The 22,644-nt window shown below is 40.6% G+C and overlaps 1 protein-coding gene across 1 annotated transcript; it reads right to left on the reverse strand.

The window, feature by feature from the left end:
* Positions 1-2,587: 2,587 nt before the first annotated feature.
* LOC308290659 (uncharacterized protein) lies at positions 2,588-20,182 on the reverse strand (the record flags this gene model as incomplete). Its single annotated transcript, XM_080732570.1, has 3 exons — positions 18,704-20,182; positions 8,645-9,195; positions 2,588-3,466 (listed from the first exon to the last, which is right to left on the reverse strand). The coding sequence occupies exons 1-3, from the start codon at positions 20,040-20,042 to the stop codon at positions 2,588-2,590; spliced, it is 2,769 nt and encodes a 922-aa protein (XP_080588696.1). The 5' UTR covers positions 20,043-20,182.
* Between the last annotated feature and the right edge of the window lie 2,462 nt (positions 20,183-22,644).

Below are 22,644 nucleotides of genomic sequence, written 5' to 3' on the forward strand. Positions count from 1 at the left end.
ACTTTCAAAACCACTGCAAATGCCATTATTGACAAACAGCACGCGAGACCTGTGATTACTCTCCTGTGTCTGTGTGAGTGGGAGTAGGTATTGGCTGAAAGTGTAGTCGAAGGAATTATAAGTATGCAGTGTACCTTACTTCTTTATAACTTGTAAAAAATAAATATATATTCCCACAAGGGTAGAGTGGAATCAATCGTTGTATTTCTGAACAAAACGTGCCGCATGCTGAGTTATGAGATGTGTATTCCCTTTGTTTGTATACACAAGAGAACACAAATAGAGCCTTGGTTGGTGGACGCCTGGACGGATTCAATAAATGGCCATTTCTACATCTACATTTACAAATAGTTACCTTGACTACCATGCCATGACTGTAATACTGTACCAACAGGATAAAACATGGTTTGCTTACTAAACTGTGAGTTGTAAATAGACTTGCACAGACATCGACATGATGTCCTCCAAGTAGAGGCTCATAGGTTGAAGGTTTGGCATAAACTAAAGGCTTAGATACTGTATAACCTCTTGAACCCCAAGGGGGTCCAGGAGGAAAATCCACCTAAAATGTATAACCAAATTGGAACAGTAGTGGACACAAAACTACTATGATTGTGGCTACTCTTGACCCACCAAATGTCAGCTAACCCCTGAAAATTCACAAATGTAGTGTAAAACATCACATTTATCTTACCAAATTGTCCTGCTGTGATAACTTACCTAGAAAAAATAGTATTGAAAAAGACCTCCGCCTATGGAAAACTTGCATTCTGAATAGTGAATGAGACCTCAAGACCTCATTGAAAACATATATAGTGAATTGAGAAATTGTCCACAAGGTGTCATCAATAGGCAAAGTTTTATGAATATATTCCAAACTATGTAAACTCTGCAGATGTTTTAGTGTGAGTAGTGCTGTGATATTAGTAATAGGGTATAGGGTGAGTAATGATAACAATTTGTAACAATAAGGTGTAATAATAATAATGTAATATGAGTAATGTATGGATGAAAAATACACTGGCAGCCGATTATATACGTGCATATTGAATAAAATTGTGTTGCAGTTTAAACTTTTTCATCGAATTCATAGATAGCTTTATAGAATTTTTGGAAACACATTATAAGCCATTATAAGCTTTTCCATTAATATTTTGGTATACATGTTAATGTGTATTTTCAGAAAGTTAACCATTTAAATCCTCAATATTTAGTCAAGTTGACCATTGGCTCTCCTACTGCTGTCTGCCCCTTTTCCCTACGCCAATTCTACAAAAATAGCAGATCTACAAGCTTGTGAGCTTGTAGACCCCCTGTCGAGACGAAGACCCCTGCATAGGCCAATGGTTCCTATGCTTTTTAGCTCGAGACCCAAAAAATAACATTTCTCTCTCCCCAGGACCCAAAATAGTGAAAATAGTCGATCTACACACTCGTAAAAAAGAATGTGCTGCACTTTAACAGTTAACAGTCAATAGTGAACAGTCATAAGAGCATAAGAGACAGCCTTGATTCCAGTCAGAGTCATGTGTTTTACATTGTACTTCCAACGTAAAAAAATACATATTTGGGATGTTCCTTTTAGGCAGGGCGTTTAACTGTACTTGTACTGTACTACATTTCTATTGTTGACTATACTACTTATACTGTTCTCCATTTTTTAATGTCAAATAAAATAATCACTCAACACAATAAGCAGCATAAAGGAACACTCACACCAACATAACAAAGTGAATGTCCACAAAGTTTGGCAGATGAAAACATATTGTTCTTTAATGATCCATAGAAAAATAAGTGTTACCAATACAGTATGTTACAAAAAGCATCCTCAGTCTGCCATGAAAAGTAAAAACAGACCTGTGTCCTATTTGTAGGGACAAAGATAGTCCAGATCATCAGATGATGATTCATATTTTTACAGGGCTCAAAACACACAGAGATCAATAAGACATGTACAGTATGTAGTAGAATAATATACAATCTAATGTTAAAGAAAATCACCATGGTTACTAAAACAAAACAGTAGAATACGAGATGCTTATGAGATTTTGGGCCTATCCAACAAAGTAACGCAACAAGTATTATTATATATAATAGTAAAGTATCCTACTCCCCAAAATTCTATTAAAGGTCCATTTGGTTCCATTGTGTACACTATCCAAAGTTAAATTCACAGTCCGATTTTATAGATTATATGTACCTGTATGTCATGTTGTGGATTTAGGTTGTATTTGATTTGATTTTGCACTCACTCACTTAAATTAGTTTGTTTTACTGAGTAGATCAGTGATTCTCTACCACATGTCTATGGTTGAGAAGCGTGCATTTTAAGCATGTCTATTTACATTTTTGATCAATCGATTTTGTTGTGGCTTCAATCAGCGGAACTACACTATGTGTTAATCTAAATATATCAGTGTCATTTATATTAAAGTTATATTATCAATAAAATGCTCATTGCCCACAAATTGAGAATCATTGGTGTAGATTGACTGTCTTCGAGCACAACACAATGATATGGATTCTAAAATCAGAACAGGTGTTACTCTTGACTTTAAAGACTATGCGTCTTCATTCTCATCATTTCTTAACTGCGTTGCTCCAGTGTTACACTGATATTCTCTGGTAACATCTTCAGAGAACCACCAATCTGACCAATGTAAATAAATGGAAAGAGTGTGTCAGTGAAAGTGTGTGTGAAGGTGTGTAGGTGTGTGTTAGTATCAGGGTCAGAGAAGGACAGCTTTCCTCTGTTCCAGTCCAGCTGGACTCGGATCCTCTGGAGTTTGTGATTCACTGAGAGAACAGTGTCTGACCCTTGTCTGAGGACTGCTCTGTATTTGCCTTCATCCAATTCTATTCTCCAGAACTGACCCTCTTTGTCACCCTTCCTCTGATGGGACGCTAACATACCTAATACCCAGCATGTACTGCCTCCAACCTCAACATCCCAGCTGTGAGTCCCTGAGTTGAAGCCCTCAGAATCCAGGACAATTTTATGGTAGTCAAACCTCTCTGGGTTGTCAGGAAGCTGCTGTTCCTCTCCACGCCTCACACTGGTCAAATCATCAGACAGGGTGTACACTGGATGGGCAGTGTTGGGGTCCAGAATGACAGGAGTGTAGGAGACAATGTCCTTCATGTTGTCCCAGACTCTGAAAGTCAGGTTGCTCAGGTGTTTGGTCACGTCTATCAGTGGTCCTGAGACCGGCTGTGGATACTGCAGTGTGAGCTGGACTCTTTGCATTGTGGTCTTGTAGTTCTGCAGGAATGAGATGTGTTCAGCTTTCAGCTCCTCCTCTATGGCTCTGATTGTGTTTGAAAGGGTTGATATGTCTCTGTTTAGACACTCAGTCTTCTCCATCATCATTTGACTCTTCTGTTGCTCTTCCTTCCTCAGTGCAGCAAGCCTAGCATCCTCTTCCTCTTGTAGAAACTGACTCATCTTCTTAAACTGTTCCTTAATCTGCATCACTGTTTTCTGAGTCTGGAACTGAATGTGTTCTGCTGTTTGATCATAGTTTGTTTTACATTTATTAAAGACCCCCAGTTTCTCCCACAAAGGCTTCAGTGATTTCTGGACTTCCTCCTTGTGATCCAGAGCAGCTTCATCGATGGGTCTGAAACTGTGTCTTGTGTGTTTTTTAGAATCTCGACACACAAGACAAACTGGCTGTTGACATTCCAGACAGAACAATTTGAGTGTCTCAGCATGCAGACTGCAGAAAACCTCAGACCCTGTTAAAGCTCTATGGTGTCTCTCCTGTATGAAGGCCTCACACACGTTCTTCAGAGCCAGGTTTCTGGGTGGATCCACTGAATGTCTTGCCTTACAAACAGGGCATTCCTTTATTTTCTTCTCTCGCCACCATTCCTGCAGACAGTCTTTACAGAAGCTGTGGCTACATGACAGGAGAACAGGATCTTTAAAGATGTCACAACACACAGGACAGCAATAATCCTCTTCAGGACGAGACAACTTGGAAGCCATTTGGTTTCTGAGTGAAGCTAAACACTCCTTAAGCCAGGCAATAAGCCAGTCCGTGGTGGTAACGCTCCCTACCTACTGGAAAATGTTCCCTGAAGTTTACTTTCAGTGTGAACCGTGGTTGGAGTCCATTCAGCCTACAGAGTCAGCAGCAGGTTCCAGTGGTCTGGGTCAGTATTCCCTCCAGTAGCTGCATGTAGAAAGACAGTCTGTCCTCCTTCAAGTTGTGCTTGATCTGAAGGTGAATCTTATTGTCTGTCTCTGTGTGTTGTCAGTGAGGAGAGGCAGAATAACCAGTAGGATATCATTCTTTCTATGAGTCTGGCTAGGGGTGGAGCTACAGTATGATACTACTGAACAATTGCAGGCACGCACGCACGCACGCACACACACAGATATGTGGTGTGATGTTTTCATCAGAAGGTATTTATGTAAATTCGGACAAAACCTGAATCTTAGTAATTCTACCTGCTATCAAGTTAGACATGCAGTCCATCCATCCTGGTGAAGACGTTTGGTCCCCACACAAAGTACTGTGTTGTGCACGCACACACACACACACACACACACACACACACACACACACACACACACACACACACACACACACACACACACACACACACAGCAACCACATATACTAGAAAGACGCCTCAGGGCGACATGCGAGATTACGCCAAATCTTCGCCATCTGGCCAGTGATGTATATCGGACCAGTTACCCATATATGGAGACCCCTGCATGATAGTCAACAATGTTATGTCAAAACATGCCCATATACGGGCATTACCAAATATGGGCATTCCCAGATATGTCCTTAATATTGATGACATTGGGACAGGGATCTCCATATATGGGCATAAAATGTATGTTAATTAGAAAAGCCAAGCAGGGTCCCGCGAGGACAACCCTGAGGAGTCGGACAGCTCGAGCAGCGAGGCCGACTCGGCACAAGACATGCAGGATGATTGGATGCAGGCCGGTACTGTTCGCACCGAGTTCCTCGGCGCTGTGGGACAGGAGAGTGGGCCGTCCTCCAATCCCTGCGAATTCTGGGAGGAGATGCGTCAGGGATCTTCATAATATGGGCATAAAAGGGATTCTGGGGAATACCTATGTATGGACTTTTACGCAAGTGATGTCACCTGTGATATCACCTTTGATGTCACAGTGATGTGACAAGGGAACCAACCCATAGACTGTAAAATGTGTGCACACACACACACACACACACACACACACACACACACACACACACACACACACACACACACACACACACACACACACACACACACACACACACACACACACACACACACACACACAGAGAGAGACACGCTGTGGCATTTCTCATGGTAAACTGCAACTGAATCCACAAATATTGAATTGGTTGAATGAGATATATCAAAGTCAGGAGGACAGTCTTTTATTTATTATATGTATTATTATAGGGAACAATAGAAGGAACTGAAATTCAATCTCAGAGTGGACTTTGACTGTTGACTGCCTGACATTAACCCTTCCAGACACCCAGAGTAGAGGCAGCCATGCCAGGCACCAGTCTGCTCATCAGAAGTAGTTACAGTTAATGTCAAGTAGACCACCGCGACAGTGTTTATACAACACAAAACCATCACCGGGCTAAACGGGAGTTAAATCTAATGCTGCCTGTTGAATAAATCCCGATGTGTGAATGAATGCCTTCAAACAGAGCTCTGCTGAGCTCAAGACAACAACCGAAATGCAGCGCTAAGGGAACCAAAAGCTATTCTTTCCCCAAGAGCTGTCAGAAAGTTCATTATTCCAAGTAGGCTATTCCAAGTTGCGAAAGGATCACTCCGCGAACGGGAGAGGTATATAGTATACTATGTTATATGAGTTAAAGATTAACGCATTTTAATCAAACTTAGTTTTTGCACCACAGAACCTTCAGTTTCGGGCATACCGTACATAGCAATGCACGAATCAAGAAGAGACAACAAACGCAAAGGGAGAAGTAGCCGATCAGAGCGTTTTGCATGGCCCAGTGGATGTGAAATTTAGATTTAAAAAACTCACTCATTGATTCACTCGTACAACAAAATGTGTTTTACTTGAAAAAAATGCTTCTCGGGTAAAATATTAATATGCGATTAAAATGCGATTAATTAATTACAAAGCCTGTAATTAATTCAATTATTTTTTGTATCGCATCGCAGCCCTAATATATATATATATATATATATATATATATATATATATATATACAATAATCTCAGTGTGGATTTGACTGTTCACAGTGCTTAACAATGTAAGCCTCACTAGGGCTGTCCCACTCATGAAGGTTTAGGTGACAATTCATTGTCATACAAATATTTGTGATTAAGACGTAATTGTGTTTTTGGCATTAAACATTGGAACACTAATAAAAAAATATCTGTTCACCTTTTAGGCTTAAAAAAGAAATAAAAAAAACATATTGTTGGTGTCGGGCAGAAACCTCTTATCTGCATATTTTAACTTATTTGTGTTTTTTCGTAGATTAACGCGCTACTTGATCACACTACAATGTCACACAAAACCACCAAAAGTAGCATATCTGCAAGCTTGAAACGCATCAAGTGCCAAATGATGTGTTTGGAGCTTTTAGATCTACTAGTATTGCTGTTTTGGAATTTTAATCATGACCAGTAACTGGGAGGATTATGAAACTGGAGGATTATGAAAGTCCGACATCTTATTACTCTGACTACGTCGCTATGTGTGCGGTTAGGGTTAGAGATAAGGTTAGTAATGGGGAGAGTCTGACCAATGAGTAATGACAGAGTTGTTTACAAATAGTTAAAGTACAGTAGCTACTACGGGGCAAAAAATGCCATTGGTGGATAAAATACACCAAACTTTATGCACATCATGTACAGCTGAGATGCTTTTCTCATTCTCTTTGATCTTTTGCTTTTGCACTCTCTTTCTTTCCTAAGTCATTACTACTTATTATTTTATCTTTAGATGTGTTGTTTCCTGTTGTTCTGCTTTATTGTATATATATATATATATATATATATATATATATTATATTACTGCATTATCTGTAAGGATGCAAAAATAACGTTTACTCTTATGTACCTGTAAAAAAGACGTAACAATAAAGTACAACCTTGATGATGGACAACGCTACACACCCTAAAGGAACACTCAAACACCAACATAGTGAATGTCCACAGAGGTTTGGCAGATTCACAAATATTATTCTTTAATGATAGTGTGTGTCAATAGTAAAACAAGCAAAAAATAAGCCACCAAAAATCGGTAAAATGGGAACAAATACACGTTTTGGGTTCAGAAAACATTTTCAGTCTACCATGAAAAATAAAAACATTCCTCAACCCTAGTTAAAGGGACAAGATGGTCAATCAGAGGGTGGTGGATGATCAATGAGACACATAGCATGCAACATTAAGGAACAGAATGGTTGGTTACTTAAAAAAAAAGAAAAACTATGCAACACAATAAATAAAGCAATAATTACCTAAAAAACTAAAGCATAATGAAGGAAATTGCAAAGTATCCCGAAACCTCATTACAGGTCCATGTGGTTCCATTTTGTACACCATTTAAAGTGGAATTGACACTTTGATTTTGTAGATGATTATGTCATGTTGAATATCATAGGATCCATTTGGTTTGTACACTTTTGAGAGTTAAATGAACAATTTAGATGATGTTGCTTGCCTTGACCACAACACAATAATATAGATTCTAAAACCAATCGGTATTACCGGTACTTTTTCTGCGGCATGAATCGGTGTCTGTGGCTACACTGACCTTCCCTGGTAACATCTTCAGAGAACCACCAAACTGACCAATGTAAATGTATGGAAAGAGAGTGTCAGTGAAAGTATGTTTGAAGGTGTGTAGGCGTGTGTTAGTATCAGGATCAGAGAGGGACAGCTTTCCTTTTTTACAGTCCAGCTGGACTCTGATCCTCTGAGGTTTCTGCTTCAATGAGAGATCAGTGGCTGACCCTGGTATGGAGTGTGCTGTGTATTTACCTTCATTTAACCCTATTCTCCAGTACTGACCCGCTTTGTCTCCCTTCCTCTGAAAGGACTCTGCTAATACACCTACTGACCAGTGTGTATTGTCTCTAACCTCAACATCCCAGCTGTGAGTCCCTGAGTTAAATCCCTCGGAACCCAGGACTATTTCGGGGTCAAATCTCTCTGGGTTGTCAGGAAGCTGCTGTTTCACTCCACGTCTCACACTGGTCAGATCATCAGACAGGGTGTATAGTGGATGTGCAGTGTTGGGGTCCAGAATGACAGGAGTGTAGGAGACAATGTCCTTCATCTTATCCCAGACTCTGAAGATCATATTGTCCAGGTGTTTGGTCACATCTATCAGTGGTCCTGAGACCGGCTTTGGGTCCTGCAGTGTGAACTGGAGTCTTTGCATTGTGGTCTTGTAGTTCTGCAGGAATGAGACGTGTTCAGCTCTCAGCTCCTCCTCTATGGCTCTGATTGTGTTTGAAAGAGTTGATATGTCTCTATTTAGACTCTCTGTCTTCTCCTTCATAATCCGACTCTTCTGTTGCTCTTCGTCCCACAGTGCAGCAATGCTAGCATCCTCTTCCTTTTGTAGAAACTGACGCATCTTCTCAAACTGTTCGTTGATCTGCCTCTCTGTGTGCCGGGCCTGGACGTTGATATGTTCTGCTGTTTGGTCACAGTTTGTTTTAAATGTATTAAAAACCTCAAGTTTCTCCTGTAAAGACTTCAGTGATTTACTGACTTCTTTCTTGTGATTCAGGGCAGCTTCATCGATGGGTCTGAAACTGTGTTTGGTGTGTTTGTTAGAATCTCGACACACAACACACACTGGCTGTTGACATTTCAGACAGAACAGTTTGAGTTTCTCAGTATGCAGACTGCAGAGATCCTCAGACCCTGTTGAAGCTCTATGGTGTCTCTCCTGTATGAAGGCCTCACACACATTCTTCAGAGCCAGGTTTCTGGGTGGATCCACTGAATGCCTCACCTTACAAACGGGACATTCATTTATTTTGTTCTCTCTCCACCATTCCTGCAGGCATTCTTTACAGAAGCTGTGGCTACATGACAGGAGAACAGGATCCTTAAAGATGTCACAACACACAGGACAGGAATAATCCTCTTCAGTGCAAGACACCTTGGAAGCCATTTGATCACTGAGTGAAGCTACACACTCTCCTCAAGCCAGGATATGTTGTCAGTGTTGTTAACACTCACTACTCTACTCTAGAAATGTTCCCTGAAGTTCACTTTCACTGTGAATCCTGGTTCTTGTTAAAGTGAGCAGGTTCCAGTGGTCTGGGTCAGTATTCCCTCCTGTAGCTGTAGAAAGATGCTCTGTCCTCCCTCACTGGAAGTTGTGTTGATCTGAAAGCGAATGTGTGTGTCGTCAGTGAGGAGAGGCAGAATAACCTGTATTATGGTTTCAATTAGAGGAGTCTGGAAAGAGGTGGAGCTATGACACTACTGAACCTTTGCAAGGTTCTCACACTGGAGAGGGAATTTATGCAAATTCGGACAAAACTTCTAGTAATTTTGTAACCTTAAGTCTAAAACGTTGTCAAATCGAAGTCCATAGCCAACCCTCGGGGAACCGTCCTTTGTCCGGAAGCTACATTTAGGACTGCATGCACCAATGGTGGCGCCGTCACGTCCAGATTGTAGAACCTAGCGAAGGTCAAGGGTGAAGCCCAACTCACCGCTGCACAGACATCTTGGATAGGGACACCTCTCAAGAGAGTCCAAGAGCAGCCACACCCCTGGTAGAGTGTGCCTGGAGCCCAGCACTGGATGTTGTTCAGATTACATCTATATTGTTTTTTTAATAAACTCTTGATTGTTTTCTTGCCGACTATTTTCTCATAATCTTTGGAGTGTGGATTTAAAATTCTGCCTGAAATGGTGTGTGCTTCTGCACTTCTCACAGAGACAACTCACAAAGTGCTTTACATACAACATAAATAAAGACTGGGCACAAATCATTCAAATGGTTAAAAACAACACACACACACACACACACACACACACACACACACACACACACACACACACACACACACACACACACACACACACACACACACACACACACACACACACACACTAATCATTCCACAAATACTTGTTTAAACAGTAGTGTTTTAAGTGGTTCTTAAAAATGTCCACAGCGGATTGCAGCTCTCAAGAAACTAAACTATGGCCGCCCAACGAGGTACAAGGAATGACCAATAGACTCTGGTCAGCAGATTTTAGGATCCTGCTGGGTACATATTGTTGTATCTGGTCAGTGAAGGGTCCTTGACATTACTATATGCTGCAAAGCGAGGCTCTACTCACTGTGGTGGACCAAAGTACTCTACCCCAGTACTTGAGTAAAAGTATAGATACTCCTGGTGAAACATTACTCAACTACAAATCAAAGCTGCTCAGTCAAATTTGTTTTGAGTATTGTAGTGGTAGCTTTTTTTTTATATCAAAGCATGCCTTATTCTAATGTACAATTGGACACTGAAAAAAAATGGGATGCGTTGTGAGCTTTAGATTTTAATGTATCTTTTTAAATAGGGCTTCAACATCAAAATGTATCTGAGCAAGACTGCTCCCCCTCTGTGCTCCTCTGTGTGCAGCACACCGGTTTTCAGCTGGGTGAAGCTGAAAACTGAAGTTCCCCGCAGGACGAAAAAAGGTCAAACACAAAAAGGTACGGAATGCCTTCTACAGGCAGCCTATGTGGAAATTTTTAAGACCCACTTGGAAACACAAGTTTTAAGTGTTTAAGCAAGCATTTGTGGAATGTCTTAGATTTTTAAACTGTGAATACTGGAATACTTAAACTATTACAAATACAATTGGCTGATGAGATCATGTAACACCCCTTAAATTAAATAGGTTTCTGAAAAAGTATGTGCTATATATATATGTGTGTGTGTGTGTGTGTGTGTGTGTGTGTGTGTGTGTGTGTGTGTGTGTGTGTGTGTGTGTGTGTGTGTGTGTGTGTGTGTGTGTGTGGTGTGTGTGTGTGTGTGTGTGTGTGTGTGTGTCTGTGTGTAAATGTATCCAGTATAAAAGGATCTCTGTTTCACTGTCTATGGGACTGTGGAAAGCTATACTATTTAGTATCCCACATGATCTTTAAGATGGTATCTGTACATTTACCACCCCATCCTAATATATTCATTTTGGGGTTATACCCAACAACTCATCAACTGGGAAAACATGAACAGGCCGAATATTGGCCTATGGTTGCGAGAAATGTCATCTTCTCTAACAATGGAAAGGATCACTTAGAGCAGGGGTTCCCAAACTTTTTTGTCTCAGGGCACCCCATAAATATCTTTTCACTCCCACCTTATATTTATAGCATATTGTCGTTGTTGGATGGAAACCTTGTACTGTATGTCGTTCGTTTTGTATTTATCATCTATAAAATGTACCCAACTAGTGAAAACAGCAGATCTAAAAGCACACAACGTCTCGGATCGCGAGGCGTTGTGTGCTTGTAGGTCGGCTGTTTTCACTAGTTTTGTGCGGCGGTCTTGTATGATGAAGCAGGGCAAAAGACATACACATTTGAAACTTGGAGATACGAGGTTTCTGCCCGACAGTGACGATATTTTGGTGATTATGTTGCGAGGAAAACATTGAGATAATAGCCATTTTGGTTAGAACTGACTGAAAATAACGTGTTTTTTTGTGTGTTTTTTTTAAACTTTTTTCAAGTTTAAAATAATACTAAATAATATGTTTTCAATTGTCCAAATAAATTCCAAATATTATCAAATGATCTCGCGGCACCCCTGGACTGCTGTCACGGCACCCCAGGGTGCCCCGTCACCCACTTTGAAAACCCCTGACTTAGAGGATTCCAAGAGGTTTGGGGACCATTTAATTCAATTCAATTCAATTCAATTTTATTAAAGTGTCAAATCATAACAAGTTATCTCAAGACACTTTACAAAGGCTAAAGAGCCATGAGAGAGAGAGAGGAGAGAGGGAGAAACAAGGGAGAGACAAGGGAAAGACAACAAGGGGCACACACACACACATACACAGGTCCTGCATGCGCATGCGTGTGTAGGGGGAGGGGAAGGGGAGGTAAGGGTAGGGGGGGTGGGGGGAGGAGAGAGAGAACCCGAGCAGAACCTGTACCTGTGAGGTACCCCCTCGAGAGAACTCGAGCGGATACCTCACAGGCCCGAGGCCCCCACCCTGAGCAAGCAATTTGCGACAATGGTAACGAAAAACCCCCTCTTAAGGAGGAGGAAACGTCAGGCAGATCCTGACTCTGGGGTGAACAGCCGTGCATTTATGGAATATGATGAGCAAAGTGATAAAGGTCACTCAGGTCAGCTCCAAGTGCGCCCCATGGGATCAGACTTTTGTATGGTGTATCTGTTTTGTGAGCATTTTTGGAGAGCTTTGATTAGCTTTTTTTATTCTTTGTAGTTGTTTGATGTTTGATAATGTGCTGGTCTTTTGTTTCTCTGTTGTGAAGGTTTAGAAATATCACAAGGATCGGTATTTCAGATATTCAAAGATATATTGACCCTCAATACCCTACAGGTCAAACTACTTCTCCAAAGTGAGTGAAACAAACAGTGTCTTAGGCCACATTCACACGGGCACATTTTATTGTGATTAAAACAAATCCTGTAGCGTATCGTTGGAAAATGTGCATCGTTTGGGCATGTGTTAAGACACGTCCGTATTCTTTCGCGAATCAAAGAAACGAAAGCAAATCCCCCAAAAAACGCTCTCTGTGCCAAATGGAGACGCTTTATGCGCTGAGCAAGGAGAGAGATAGAGGGAGGGCAAGACGAGAGGCAGGGAGAGAGAGAGAGAGAGAGATGTTGACGTTCTCCTCTTCATAGACATTCATATCTCGCTAATTGGATACATGTCCCGTGGACAGACGTGGTCTAAGTGATTCCTTGCTGCGGGTGAGAAAGTGCAGTGTGAGCACAAACGCATTAATTAAATATGCAAGAATGTTGCAACTTCACCCCTCCCAATCGCACCGACTATACCAAATTATATGTGAGAATGTGGCCTTAATCGGAGTGTATTTATGGGAAAACAGGAATTGGAATTGCAAAGACTGCTTAAACTTAGACACACAGGCAGTCAGGCACACATGCATGCGCACACAAAGAAACGCTATCAGTAGACATGTCATATCATGGTTTCTATGAGTCTGGCAAGGGGTGGAGCTACAGAATGACACTACTGAACAGTTGCAAGGTGCACACACACACACACACACACACACACACACACACACACACACACACACACACACACACACACACACACACACACACACACACACACACACACACACACACACACACACACACACACAGTTTGCTGTATTTGCTGTCAAAATTATTAATGAAAGCTAAATAGTAAGACATGTACACAAATCAAAATGCATATGTATTCAGTATTTAATATCTGGTTGTTTTAGATATCAGCTATTCGAATGGGCTACAGGAAACACCCTCAAGTTGTTTGTGCTCAGCCATCAGGTATGTTATCAAACAGGTATGTGGTGTGATGTCCTCATCAGTGTTCATGGGAAAGCAGGTACTGCGTGGGCACGCAATGCAAACTATGACATGCTTAAACCCTGGGACACAATGTAATAATTGTGCTACAATAATCGTACAAAGCTTGCAATCTATCTCTACACCCTAAAATCCTATAATGCTACCCCTCACCAAAACCTGAACCTTCGCCTTGGGTCTTTTAAGCCGTGACATCATTTTGTAGGCAGAGAAGAACTCTGCCCCCAGAGCATTTTCTGTCCCTCGCTATTTCAACAGATCCGAGACAAAAATAACGACTAAAGTATAATTCTAACACTTTCCTTTCAACAACAAAGAGAAGAAAAATGCGTAAATAGTAAAAATAGTAAAAAGATTCACGGAAACTGGGGGCAGAAATTCTCCTCTGCCTACAAAATTATGTCATACTTAACAGCACTAACAAGGCAATTCAACGTGCTTCAGACAGAACATAAAGCAATGGGAACACAATAATATTAGCCATGAACAAAGAACATTACTATTTTCGAAAAAGCTTTATGGAAACCTATCTATTGTCATTCAAATATTATACAGTACAAATACGTAATTGTGTTTTTTGGCATTGAACCCAACACTAATAAAAAATAAAACGTTATCTGTTTGCCTTATAGGCTTAAAAAATCATTTAAAAAATGGCAAAATAACGGAAATAAAAACAAAGAAATAACTGCCAATGACTTGAACTGAATAGTTAATAATGTACTATGACCGAAACAGGTCATATATTCTTGTTGTTGGTCAGAAACCTCTTATCTGAATAATGTTAACTTATTTGTGTTTTTTTTTTTCAAAAATCAACACCCTACTTCATACATGGGCAACTGGCGGCCCGGGGGCCACATGCGGCCCCCACCTTCACTTAATGCGGCCCACAGGTTAATACTGGAATACCAAACATGACCTGCTTTAATTCAGTCAGTTTATGTTAGTAGATTAATGACTAATAGTAGTATTAAAATGTATTTTCTTGTATGTCAAATGTTTTTGTATTTAAGTTCATAAAGTTAACATGAGTATATAATTAAATACGTTTGAAATTAAATCAAAATGTTACATTTCAGGATTCCAATTAAATTATGTAAAAAAAAAATCAGGATTCCAATTCAAAAGATGCAAAAATAGCAGATCTACAAGCTCAAAACGCATCGCGCTGCGATGCGTTTTGAGCTTGTAGATCAGCTATTTTTGCATCTTTTGTATGAGATACTAGAATGACAAAGTAGGACGTAGCAATATGCAATGTGGCCCTCTGGAGTGAAGGTGGAAATATAGTGTCCCTCTCCATCATCAAAGTTGCCCACCCCTGCCCTACTTGATCATCCTACAGCGTCACACAAAAGCACCAACAGTAGCAGATCTGAAAGCTTGAAACGTGGTGCTATGTGAGCTTGTGGATCTACTATTAGGCATAATGCTGTTTTTGAATTTGAATCATGACCAGTAACAGTTTGACATAAGAGGTTTCCACCCAAGAGAGATGATATGCAATAATTGTACCTTCAAAATAAAATAAAAATAAAGCGGAAATATCACATTTAAAAGTCACAATGCAAGCATTTGAATGAAAGTGATGAAGTGCCCCAGGGACCAAAATCGATAAAAGTGAACAATCCGCATCCTTATATTACAGAATTATCTCAGACGAATATTAGGTGTACTGATTGGTGAAGAGTCACTAGTTGGTAAAAGGTCAGAGAGGAAAACGTATCTCAGTCAGAGTCATGTGTTGTATATCTTTCTACCCTCAGCTTCCTGTCACTCAACACACTGAGACTAAGGGCCCGTGCACACTGGGCCGAGCCCGGGGCCGATTCCCCGGGGCCGATTGTCGGGATGATCCCCCGGGAAAATTGTTCGGTCGGCCCCGGACTCGGTCTTGGGTTTGTACGGTACCCCGACACGATCGGATTATGTTAATGGGATTTTTATGGCCTCGGGACTCGTCGGAAGCTCTCCCGAGAATATCAAAAAAGCTTGATATTCTCGGGTCATCGGGTAGGAATCCTTTACAATTATTGTCGTCTGAATGAGCACACGGGATTGCTTCAGATTATATGAAGCCAGATCCTCCCTTTTTTTATGCTGCGCAGAGTGTAGGCTATTCTGTCACCTCACAATAGAATAGCCTACACTTTTATTATTATTATTAGCCTACTTACTTTTTACTTTAGCCTAAGTAAAAAGTTCTCCCTAAAAATGTTGTAATCACTTGTTCAAAAACGTTATAGCCTATAGCGTTCTTTTTTTCTGTTTTTTCTTCTGCGCAGTCATTTGGCGACAAGGCATGCAGTGTAGGCCTATTCTATCACCTCACGAAAGCCTTTCCCCACGACAACACATGGGGATATATAATATATATTTTTTATATTTATAAAAGATAATATATTGGGCTATCATCATGGTGGTTGATGCTACTATGCCACATTATTCATATAATGTAATACTCAAAGTCAGAGACATTCCATTGCATTCCTTTTTTTTTTTTTTTACTTTTACGCGCGGGCTGCGGGCACATCATTGCGCCTCTCGTGCTGTCAGTTTGTTCATTGGTCCGCAAAGAGGACCGCCAGTCCTTGGGGAGTTCCAGGGGGTCCCCAGCTAAATGATATTGAGGAACCTAGGCCTGTCCCTATTCTATATGCTTGGATGAGGTGGTGGGACAGTAAAAAAAAGCGAGAGGTTAAACTTTTTTTTTCTGCGACTGCACGCAGGTTTGGACATTCATAATTGCTATTAGCTGATTAAGCTCATGTCTGTTTAATGTCTGGCTGGTTGCCGTTAAAATGCTGGTTGATGCTATATGCCACATTATTATTCATATAATGTCATCATTCAGAGAGACATACATTCCTTGGGATTTTTTTTTTCTTTTTTACTACGTGCGGTCTTTTTTCTTGTTTTGTTTGGTGTTGTATGACCACAACTCATTAACACCACGCAATTTAGGCTATTGTTCAAAAAGGTATATCATTCCCACGTAATATTACAGTGCACACAGGATTATTTGGTCATCAAAATGCGCAGCATGGTTATGTTCCCAAAATAACAGATCTGTTCTCTGTAGACGCAGCCATGCCACAGTGCATTGTGAGCATTGTCTGCTTTTTTGGCTATCAACGAACGCGAAGATGGATAGGATTACATGAAAAAGGTTCACGACTCAGCCTAATATATTAATAAATTAAAAGGGTTCTAAATCGACCTATACAAGTGCTACTCTGACAGTGTTGGTTGAAGGCGCTTAAGGTGGGACAGTCACAGACTGAGTTCAAGTTTAAACGTCTCTTTCTTTTTTTGTGCGGAGAAAGGCTCACTTTGATGTAATGGGCAATTTCCTATATTGAACATGCACACCTGCAAGCATTCTCAATGATGAGAAGGAACTGATGCGCTAATTATTTATCTGACCTAGTTTCGCGCAATGATGTAATGATTAATTTGAGCTCCATATAAGTGAGTTCCAACCTGCATCTTCGAGGTGGCTTTTGATGGCGTTTCACCTCGCTAAAAAACCTCCATGATTTTCACCTTCAACAGATTGGCAGCACTGCAGGACTCATTGCATATGCAAACAGAAGGTAATAAAATGGATTTGGGAGCATAGCCTAATTACAATGCGTGTCTCATAAAAAACAATATATATTTTATAGTTGAAGGGCAAATAGACGTTATACACAGTAGTATGGTCGTCAATGTGCGAGCCCATGGCACCTTCCGCGACCCCACGTTGGGTCGGGACACATAGTTTGAGAACCGAGGCTGGAGCCTTGTTTCTTTATTCAATCAACTGCCAGAAAAAATAAAATAAAACTTTTTCCCCAATCAACTCTGGCCCGAGATCGCTAGGGGTGGTCATCCAGGATATCTGGCTCATTTGTAATGGTCTCAGATATTTCACTTGGCACAGCGGGATATACCGGGCCCGAATTCAAGACAGAGGATCGCTGTCGTTTGAAATGAACACCGATAAAATCCCGGCTCCGAGTTCTGATCTCAAGCAAAATCGCATCTCGTCTGGGGGGCCTCTAACTCTCACACACCAATATACAGCAACAAACTGAATGTCCAAAGAGGTTTGGCAGAATATTATTCTTTAATGATCCATATAGTGATACAAAAATAAAAAGTGTTACCAAAAATAAGGTAAAGTGGTAAGTGTCGGTCATTAGGATGACGTGAAGAGCAAAAGATAAAAATAAACAAACAAACACACGCCTGTCATCGGAGGATCATTCATGTTACAGGGCTCAGACCACACACAGAGATCAATGAGACATTACAGTATGTAGACTAACATACAATCTAATGTCACTATGGTTGTTTACTAGAAAACAGCACAATGCAACACACTAAATCATGTAATAACTTCCCAAAGAATAGATCACAAATTAAATTGCTTTTGAGATGTATCCAACGTGGTTAGATATTGTATGAGTAAACTGTGAAGTAGTAGTAAAAAATATAATATTATTATAGTAAAGTACCCCAAATCCCTATGATTACTAATACAGGTCCATTTGGTTCCATTGTGTACACTCTTGAAAGTTTAATGAACAGCCCAAGTTTGTAGATTATATTTATATCAAGTTATGGATTATATACCTGACGGTCGCTTATCTCCCGATTAGGGAGTCTTACTGGTGGATTATAGGCTCCATTTGGTTTGATTTTACACTTTGAACACTTGGTTTTACAGTGGTTCTCGATCACACATCAGCCTGCATTTTCAGACCATGTTTATTTTAATGATAAATCAAACGATTGTGTTGCGGCTTGGATAATTGAAAAATACTTTTTTGAGATTTTAAAGAAAACATGCCATGACTTTCTTTTACTCATCAATGATTACATTATCAGTAAAATCCTCATTGCCCACATCTTGAAAATCACTGGTGTAGGTGATGTCATCACAGGTCAGAGAGACATTTCAAGTTGACCGTCATCGACCACACCACAATCATAAGACTTCTAAAAGTTAAGGTATTACTCTTTAAAGCCTCCAAAGTTTGTCTTCATACTCATCATCATCTAACTACGTTGTTCCAGAGTTACACTGACCTTCCCTGGTAACATCTTCAGAGAACAACCAATCTGACCAGTGTAAATGTATGGAAAGAGTGTGTCAGTGAAAGTGTGTGTGAAGGTGTATAGGTGTGTGTTAGTATCAGGATCAGAGAAGGACAGCTTTCCTCTGTTCCAGTCCAGCTGGACTCTGATCCTCTGAGGTTCCTGCTTCACTGAGAGATCAGCTACGGACCTTGGATAGTTACATGCTGCGTATTTACCTTCATCCAACTCTATATTCCAGCACTGACCCGCTTTGTCTCCCTTCCTCTGATAGGACTCTGCTAATACACCTACTACCCAGCATGTATTGTCTCTAACCTCAACATCCCAGCTGTGAGTCCCTGAGTTAAAGCCCTCAGAGCCCAGGACGATGCCATAGTGGTCAAACCTCTCTGGGTTGTCAGGAAGCTGCTGTTTTTCTCTACATTTCACACTGGTCAAATCATCAGACAGGATGAGTTGTGGATGGGCAGTGTTGGGGTCCAGAATGACAGGAGTGTAGGAGACAATGTCCTTCATCTTTTCCCAGACTCTGAAGGTCAGGTTGTCCAGGTGTTTGGCCACATCTATCAGTGGTCCTGAGACCGGCTGTGGGTCCTGCAGTGTGAGCTGGACTCTTTGCATTGTGGTCTTGTAGTTCTGCAGGAATGAGACGTGTTCAGCTCTCAGCTCCTCCTCTATGGATCTGATTGTGTTTGAAAGAGTTACTATGTTTCTGTTTAGAACCTCAGTCCTCTCCATCATCATCTGACTCTTCTGTTGCTCTTCCTCCCACAGTGCAGCAAGCCTAGCATCCTCTTCCACTTGTAGAAACTGACACATCTTCTTAAACTGTTCCTTAATCTGAATCTCTGTGTACTGATTCTGGAACTGAATGTGTGCTGTTTTTTGGTCATAGTTTGTTTTGAATTTATCAAAAACCTTCAGTTTCTCCTGTAAAGGCTTCAGTGATTTCTGGACTTCCTCCTTGTGATCCAGTGCAGCTTCATCGATGGGTCTGAAACTGTGTTTGGTGTGTTTTTTAGAATCTCGACACACAAGACACACTGGCTGTTGACATTCCAGACAGAACAGTTTGAGTTTCTCAGCATGCAGATTGCAGAGAACCTCAGACCCTGTTGAAGCTCTCTGATGTCTCTCCTGTGTGAAGGCCTCACACACGTTCTTCAGAGCCAGGTTTCTGGGTGGATCCACTGAATGTCTCTCCTTACAAACTGGACATTCCTTTATTTTCTTCTCTGTCCACCATCCCTTCAGACAGTCTTTACAGAAGCTGTGGCTACATGACAGGATAACAGGGTCTTTAAAGATGTCAAAACACACAGGACAGGAATAATCCTCTTCAGGACGAGACGACTTGGATGCCATTTTGTCTCTGAGTGAAGCCACAAACACTCCTCAAACCAGGAAATCAGCCAGTCAATGTTGGTAACACTCTAGAATGTTCACTTTCACTGTGAATCTTGGTATTTGTTAAAGTCCGTTCAGCAGCAGGTTTCCGTGATCTGAGTCAGTATTCCCTCTTGTAGCTGTGTAAAGACAGTGTATCCTCCCTCCCTTTTTTTATCTGAAGGTGAATCTTATTGTCCGTCTCTTTGCGTGTCGTCAGTTTGTAGAGGCAGATTAACAACCTCTCAGTTTCTTGGTTTCTCTCAGATGAGTCTGGTAGGAGTGGTGCTATAACACTACTGAACTGTTGCAAGGATCATACACGCCCACAAGTCCATGCACACCCGCCCACACCCACACACACACAGAAATGCCCTCATGTTCTCTGTGCCTCAGATCATCAGATATGTGGTGTGATATCTTTGTCAGGGTGGACATTGACTGTTCAAAGTGCTTTACAATATACTTCTCACATTAACCCTTCCACACACCGACAGTGAAAGCAGCCATACAACTGAACTGCCAATGCTTTCCTGTCCTACATTTCTATGGTACAGTAGGGAGCTCTCTCTTCCCAGGGCTGAGCATCACATCTCAGTGATCTCTGCGTCCAGCATGAGAAGTACATGTTGACCGTTGTTTCAGCTATAGACTATTTGTGTGCTAATAGTAACACAGATACTGTAACATGGCATTTGAGCACAGCAATGGTTGATACGTTGGAACGTTGCCAGAGTCAATAAACATTCCTTCTCTGGACATGATATCTAAAGCTCTCCTCGGCTCTTAAAACTTTTTCTGTGGACACTGCTCCATATTCAGGTCCTGAGGTGAAGTCAGGTCATTCAGTTGTGATCCCAGCAGTGGTGGAAAGTATTTTACTACATTTAGCCTACTCATGTACAGTACTTAAGTACAATTTTGAGGTTAATACTTGAGTATTTCCAATTCTCAATACTCCACTACATCTCAGAGGCTAACATTGTAATCCACTAAAAGTATAAAAAATACTTTAGTTTAATACTAGTTAATTTGAAGATATACATTATATTATAAAACATACATAAACCACTTTAGCCCCGTTTTCTACCTAGCTATTTGAAAGCCGATAAGCTCACAACACGTCGCAACGCAACGTGTTGTAAATCTGCTATTGTAAATCTGCTATTTTTGAACATTTGTACTTTTACTTTTGGTAAGTATATTTTGAAACCAATACTTTCATACTTTTACTCAAGTACATTTTGCATTCCGAACATTTACTTGTAACAGACTTGATTATTTTACTTAAAGGAGTAGTTCACCACTTTTCAACCTGTCTTCATATAATAGGTCCTCACTAATGTTCATGATAAAACATCACAATTTTTTTCTACTCGGTCCAAGTCTCCTAGGAGAGCTGTGGGAAGTTCAGAATCCATCGTCTTGTGACATCATCATTTTCCAAAAAAAAAAAAAAACAATATTTTTGAAAAAAATATTTAGATTTTTATTATCGCGAGAACAATGGCTTCCACTTTAAAATTGCAACTTTTCAGGAATAGAAAGCCTGCAGTTTCTATAAGATGATAGATTGGCAATCGATGATGTCACAAGACTATGGGTTTCTGACCTGCCCACAGCCCTCCTTTGAGAAAAAAAAAAAAGAAAAAAAAGAGAAAAGCTATTTTTGAGTGAGGACCAATTATATGAACATAGGTTGAAAAGTGGTGGAGTGCCCCTTTAAGTAAAACATTTGAGTACTGGATGCCAGTCTTGCCAGGCTTTCTTTCCCAAACGAAGTCAATATGAGTACAGGGTTAAAGGCTCATGACTTACTGCAGGATAATCTATGGCTCAAGTTATGATCAGTGGAACTTTCATACTAATAAAAGTTGATGAGTAACAACAGTGGCTGGAGATGGAGAACAGAAACTGTAACATAATGTAGATGGATAGACAGATGAGGGTATTTTCTTTTCTGGAACATTCATGCAAAGATATTGAAACTGCATAGAGCAGGGTTACTCAAAGTGGGTGCCCGTGGCACCCTAGGGTGCCATGATGCAAGTCCAGGGGTGCTTCAGAATAGTATCACTTCAGTTTAACCACTCTATACTTGGTAAAACAGGCCAGAGTTGCACTGTACTTGGTGCGATATTCTTCAGCCTACGGTACACAGTCTCTTCACCAAAAATAGTAGATCTGCAAGCTCACAACGCATCACGCTGTGACACATTGCAGATCGGCTATTTTTGGTGAACGTTCCCCCCAGAGTAAGGATGCTGAGATTCAAGTGGCTCAACGCCAAGTATAAAAGATGTTTTCAATCTGTCCTAATGGAATCGGATATTTCTTCGTGACGTACTGTATGTTAGGCGGGAAAGATTGACATATTTGACATAAATGTAAGGTACTGTTTGTAAAGTACGATATTTTGGTGATTATGTTGCGAGGAAAACGTTGAGATAATAGCCATTTTGGTTAGAACTGACTGAAAATAAAGTTTTTTTAAAAAACCTTTTTCAAGTTTAAAATAATACTAAATAATATTTTTTCAATTGTCCAAATAAATTTCAAATATTATCAAATGATCTCGCGG

This window comes from Nannobrachium achirus (assembly GCF_963921795.1).
Source record: "Nannobrachium achirus genome assembly, chromosome: 9".
NCBI classification, from domain to species: Eukaryota; Metazoa; Chordata; class Actinopteri; order Myctophiformes; family Myctophidae; genus Nannobrachium; species Nannobrachium achirus.